The sequence below is a fragment of the Camelina sativa genome, chromosome 2 (assembly GCF_000633955.1).
Source record: "Camelina sativa cultivar DH55 chromosome 2, Cs, whole genome shotgun sequence".
NCBI classification, from domain to species: Eukaryota; Viridiplantae; Streptophyta; class Magnoliopsida; order Brassicales; family Brassicaceae; genus Camelina; species Camelina sativa.
Window position 1 is genome coordinate 11,099,797 of NC_025686.1, and position 6,096 is coordinate 11,105,892.

The window sequence follows — 6,096 nt, forward strand, 5'->3', positions numbered from 1 at the left end:
TTTGATGAGATGGATTTATGTCCCGAAATAGATATACTACTTTCTTTTACTAATTTTTTTAGATTTATTTGTCTTTGCTCATAACAAAACAAATCCGATCATTTTGTGTCTAAACCGGTTAAAATCAAATCGAATACTAAATTGGTATGAGGTTCGATTATGAATTTTAATAATATTCCTAAAAATTTGTTTACAAAGATAATCCGTATATATCTAATATATTGCAAACCTGATTAAAAACTTAGTTTTGAAATTAATCCCGCACGTATGTGCGGGTCCGAACCTAGTAATATATATATATATAAGAAAAGATAGAGAGGTATTTTAATTTATTAATGTTTGGTTGAAAAAAAAAAATGACGAGGGTTAAAATAAATAAAGATGGGGACGTCCATCGACGTCAACACGTTAACGACACGGTAAACAGATTTTGACTTTTTTTTTCCATTTTTGTTTTAATTCAATATTTGATATTAATTTAGTCTTACATGTCATGTTTTGATTGGTTAACACTAGAGGAGGTGAATGATTAGGTTCACCTCTGGGGGTGAATCTAAGTATCGTTTGTTCCCACTACGTTGATCGAAACTTCAAGTAAGAGGGGGTATTAAAATGAGATTTTGGGGAATTTGATGGGATTTAAGAGATTATGAATTTTGAGAGTTTTTAAGATACTTGGTGGATTTGTTAGTTTTTCAATTCAAAAAAAGGAAAAATAATTTGTAATTTCGTGAGATTTTAAAAGAATATATTGGGTGATTTTAAGAGATTTTTAAACCAAAATTGGAAAAATTGGGTTCCAAACAAAACATTCTCCATCGTCTCCATTCTCGTCATAAACAGGAAATTCTCGAAGGTTGTGCTAACATGATGTATCGACTGTGCAGGGATGGATTACTATTTGAATGCATCCACTCAAACGCTCTTTCTGTTAAATTCTTCTGTATGTGTATTCCCTTGACTACGCTCGTACCCGTACGTCTTGCCAATGATGCCAAGGCTGGAAAGAAAGGAGGTGGTGGTAGACAGTTTGATGGTCTTGTCGATGTTTACAGAAAGACACTCAAGTCTGATGGTATATATTGCTGGTCTTTACCGTGGATTTACTCTTGTGTTGATATCATTGTCTACCGTGGTCTGTACTTTGGACTCTATGACTTTGTGAAGCCTGTTCTTCTCACTGGAGACTTGCAGGTTCATCTTGTTGTCTTTCTCTCTGATCTGGGTGTTCTCTTGCTTATAACAGGTTGGTTTTGACATGTTATTGTTCTCTTTTGGTTATTTCTGGACACTTTCTTTGACAGTTTCGCTCTTGGGTCATCACTAATGGTAATGGTGCGGTTCTTGCATGATGCACGAATGGTGATGTCTGGTGTCTGGTGAGGCTGTCAAGTACAAGAGTTCCATGGACACCTTCGCCAGATCCTCAAGAATGAAGGAGCCAAGTTACTCTTCAAGGGAGCTGGTGCCATCATTCTTGCAGCTGATTCTCTTTGGTAAGAAGTACGGATCAGGTGGTGCCAAACTGACATTACCACAAATGTTGTTGCAGAGAGGATCAAGTCCAGCTTTTATTTTGGTGAGAGGATTGTCACTACAGAATGCAACCTTGTGAATCGAAATATACAAAACACCCATCAGATTAGGATTAGGCTATTAGCAACGGAGTTGTCTCTGAAATCTTCGCAGAGGATTTGCAAAGTTTTGTCTCTGTAGTCTAAATAAATCACTGAGCTCACTTGCAGGGATGCATTTGCAGAGGAATTGAAGAAACATATCTACACATTCACAGTGAATGATTCACTACATAATACGTCATTTGGAGAGAACTGTCTCTGAACACTTTTGTTGAGAGAACCAAGCATTTGTGGTAATGTCATCAACATCCACTACAGATTATGTTTTTCTTTTTGTAGGATATCAAATCACTTTTCTCATTGAAACCTCTGTTTTTATTTTAAGAGGGATGAACTACAAAAAATTTGACGACATTTTTCAAAGAGTAACAAATCTTTCAAAATAACACCTCCTTAGTTGTGATTTTTTCTATTGGATTTCTCATGTAAAAATGTATCCAAAGTCTCCTAAAATCTGTGTTTTGATTTTCTAATAAAAAAAAGTTATACTTTGAATAACATTTGCTTCTATATGATTTTGACAAATATTAATTGAATCAAGATATTTTGAGTGATTTTAAATGATTTTATAAAAATTTCAAATTGAATAACATTGGATTTGGAAAGTGATTTTAAAATCATAAGTTGAATAACAGATGATTTTAAAAAAAAGCCAAAATCCTCCAGAATCTTCATTTCAATACCCCCTCTAATATATAGGCCCTGATTGGTACAAGACTTTTAAGACTTTAAAATAAATTAAAGTCTTAACAGTCCTTTATTTGCCAATCATACTTTTTTACTTTTATTTTTTAAAAGCTTTCTAAGTCACTTTTATTTTTTCCTTCTTTATTTTATCAGATTTTTTAAAGCGTCAAAACCAGACTTCAAAAATAAATAAATATAAAACTTTATTTTTTTTTCTCTTCTCATTATACATTAAAGCTCTCCAAAAGTTTATATATAAATTTTACATAAATTATTTTTACACATTAATTATTCTTATTTTTTCTCATCTTTTCGAAATCCATTTCAATAATAATTATTTTTATTTTCATTATCATCATTAATATCTATCATTTTAATATATTTTAATAATAAAAGTAACAGCTTCAGTTTTAAAGTGTTTGTTACCAATCAAATTTTAACGGAAAAATGTCATTAAAATCCCCAAGTCTACATTTTCGTTGATTTAAAACCCGAACTCTGGTTTAGGAGAGAAAAAACACCAATTATTTGTTGACTTCCAAATAAATCACAAACTCTCGTTGACCTAGCCTTTTGAGGCACAACATTAAGTGGTCAAACGGAGAAATTAAACCGGGTCACCGGGTTAATTATCCGTTAACGAGATCCGTTAATAGCAAAACGACGCTGTTTATAACACCCTAAAACCTCCAAATTAAAAAATCGATTCTCAATTTCCCCAATTCACAAACCCTAATCAATCTCAATTTATCTTTTCTTCTTTAATTTCTTTTTTCTTCTTCGATTTCTCTCTTCTTCTTCGAGTTGACGAGATGAGTTCTAGCTCAAAGACATCGGTGGTAGCTTCGTTCGACCGTGGAGTGCCATTGAACTGTGTTTGTGGAGCCGGTGTAACGATCTTTACATTGAGAACTCAAGAGAATCTTGGTCGAGCGTTCTTCCGGTGTATAACAAAAAGAGATCTAGAATTTTCTCGTCATCGAAGATATCATGTTCGATTAGGGTTAGATCGATTAGGGTTTGTGAATTGGGAAAATTGAGAATCGATTTCTCAATTTGGGGATTTTAGGGTGTTATAAACAGCATCGTTTAGCTATTAACGGATCTCGTTAACGGATAATTAACCCATGTTTAATTTCTCCGTTGGACCACTTAACGTTGTGCCTCAAATGGCTAAGTCAACGAGAGTTTGTGATTTATTTCGAAGTCAACAAATAATTGGTGTTTTTTCCCTCCAAAACCAGAGTTCGGGTTTTAAATCAACGAAAATGTAGACTTGGGGATTTTAATGATATTTTCCCAAATTTTAACAGTTAAAGTTTCTACAGTCAAAGCATCTACAGCTAAAATTTTAAAGTTAAAGTCTTTACCGCCACAAGTAACAGCCGTTACCAATCGGGGCCATAGTCAATTACTATCAAAGCAAACTACCAACGACATGAGACATAAATCTGACATGGGTTAGACATGAAATTTGAGCATAACTAGATTTTAACTCGCGGTACACCGCGAGACAATTTTTTTTAAAAATAATAACATTTTAATTTTATTTATTTTTTATATTTAGTTTGTTTTGTTTAGTTAAATAATAATTTTGTTTGGATTGTCAATTATTAGAACAATAATAGGGGAAATAAATACATAAATATGTAATTTATAATCTATTGTCGGATTAAGTCACAATTTTACCAATAATTTAATTGTGTCTAATATTCTTATATTAGTGGTATTGACCAAATAATTAAATGAAGATTTAACTCGTGTTTCAAAACTCCACAATATTGTACCATAAGAAGTTTATGGATGGTGAAATCAATATTGATATTTTTTGTAGATGGCTAATTTGGAAGGAGTTAGCTGAAGAATATTGAGTTGAAGAATTTATTGTTAGTTACCATCGTAACTCATGCCTAGAAAACTTTTTATTTTCCTTTGTATTCTTATGCCAGAAATTTGATATATTTGGAATAAGAATTAAACTACTTCATTCTGACTTTGTAATTTTAAGACGACAAATTCAATTATCAAGCATGTTAAAAATAAGAACATCTCAGACCAACTGACAAAAGGTAATATGATTTATCTTAAAAGTTATCAGGAAAAACAATTTAATTCGATCCAAATTACTATTTGATTTGACACAGAACTAAATCGAAAATCCAATATGTCAAAAACTTAAATACTTATGTCCTAACTATTATGTCATGCATCAGACAATATATATCAATGAACATGAAAAACACACCTCTTTATCTGGTATGAATTGGTGTGTAGGGACTTGTGGTGTGTAGAAACAAGTCCCGTATTTGATGTCTTTTCATCAACATGTTGTCTTCGAATTTAACCTACACAACAAATATTTAAAAGTAAGTTTTTTGAAATATAAAGTAGAATGATTAGATTCTATTTATAAGAAAGACTGAGTAGCTAGTTATCTTCTCTGGCAAATCTTCTACATTACTCGATCATTTATATTCAGGTCGAAAACCTGAACAGAGACATATGAATCTACTTTCATTATACCCATTAGAACATTATAAGACTGTTCCTATAGATGGTCATATTAAACTTATAGTTTTACCAGTATTTTTTTTTTTGGAAACCAAACTGACCTTAATACATCTAAAAAGGAAATAAAAATAACAAAATCACTTATCTTAGACTAGACGAATATTGAAACCAAGAGAATGAACTCTGTTAATGAGGATCGACATATAAAACCTGTAAATTAGACAAAGATCCGTCAGTTTTACTGAAGCTTTTTAAAAAACACAGAACGCAGTTGGAGTAGTAATTTTTGTGATTTACAAATTTCCTTAGATTAGCTACCCAATATTCAATCCGACCTAAGCAAAATGACCAAAACTCGATTTTGTAAAACAGGAAATTGCATGTATCAAATTCCAATAGTAGCAAACCGAATGACTAAAAAACAAATCCAAAAAGACAAGGCTGGATCAGGAAATACCTTCGTCACTTTATAATTCCGGTGATTATGAGATCTAAATCAGACCCATTTCTATCTCAGTAGACACTGTATGAACTTAATGGTTTCGGGGAAAGAAACCAACCGACAAAAAGACAGCCGGTGAGAAAAAAACTATCCGGATATGTTCTTTCTCAGAAAAAAACGATCTGGAATATAACGATTAAAGTTCATTGGTCGGAATATTGATGGATTATGTAAGCTGGACCACACGACCACAACATTATATATGGGCCTACAGACCCAATATCATTTTTTACAAAAACCCAAAGGGTGTCCAAGTAATACATAAAATAAGTTATAGAAACATAGATTTTATAACTTATACATAAATTTATAAGAAAGACTGAGTATAAGTTATAAAACAATGTTTCATGCAAACAAGTGTCCAAAATTGTAGATAATCCGATCGAATCTGAAAGGAAAAAAAAACATTAAAAGTCATTATACATAAACGCAAAGAACAGAAATCTGTATGTCACAAAAATATACATTATTTAATTTTATATTCATAATTTATTAATTTTAACTAATTTAAAATATCGGCCCGCGGTGTACCGCGGGTTAAAATCTAGTAACTCTATTTATTTCTCCTTCACCATCAAACTGTTTAATCCTTGTCAAATATTTTGATCTTGTGAGCTGATCCAGAAGTTCGATGAAAGTCTTTCTAGTCCAATATCTTTGGTTTGGATTATTAGATATATAATGTTATTTTATTTCGACGGTAGAATCAAGGATTGCCATTAATAACACTGCATGATTGTATAATATATATCCCTATAT

At 31.8% G+C, this 6,096-nt stretch overlaps 1 protein-coding gene and 1 long non-coding RNA gene across 3 annotated transcripts in view; one reads left to right on the top strand and one right to left on the bottom strand.

The window, feature by feature from the left end:
• LOC104722090 (ADP,ATP carrier protein 1, mitochondrial-like) overlaps positions 1 to 1,325 on the top strand; it is a 3,388-nt gene extending 2,063 nt beyond the window's left edge. Inside the window, exon 2 of the mRNA XM_010440196.2 lies at positions 1,247 to 1,325. Within this exon, the coding sequence (XP_010438498.1) occupies positions 1,247 to 1,257 (11 nt within the window). The 3' untranslated portion in view covers positions 1,258 to 1,325. The remainder of the gene's footprint in view (positions 1 to 1,246) is intronic.
• On the bottom strand, positions 711 to 5,465 carry LOC104722079. Of its 2 annotated transcripts, none has more exons than XR_757110.1 (3): positions 5,293 to 5,465; positions 4,570 to 5,045; positions 711 to 1,608 (listed from the first exon to the last, which is right to left on the bottom strand). It is a non-coding gene; the product is annotated as an uncharacterized LOC104722079 (long non-coding RNA). The 2 variants fall into 2 exon arrangements; XR_757109.1 differs by having other exon boundaries at positions 711 to 1,778.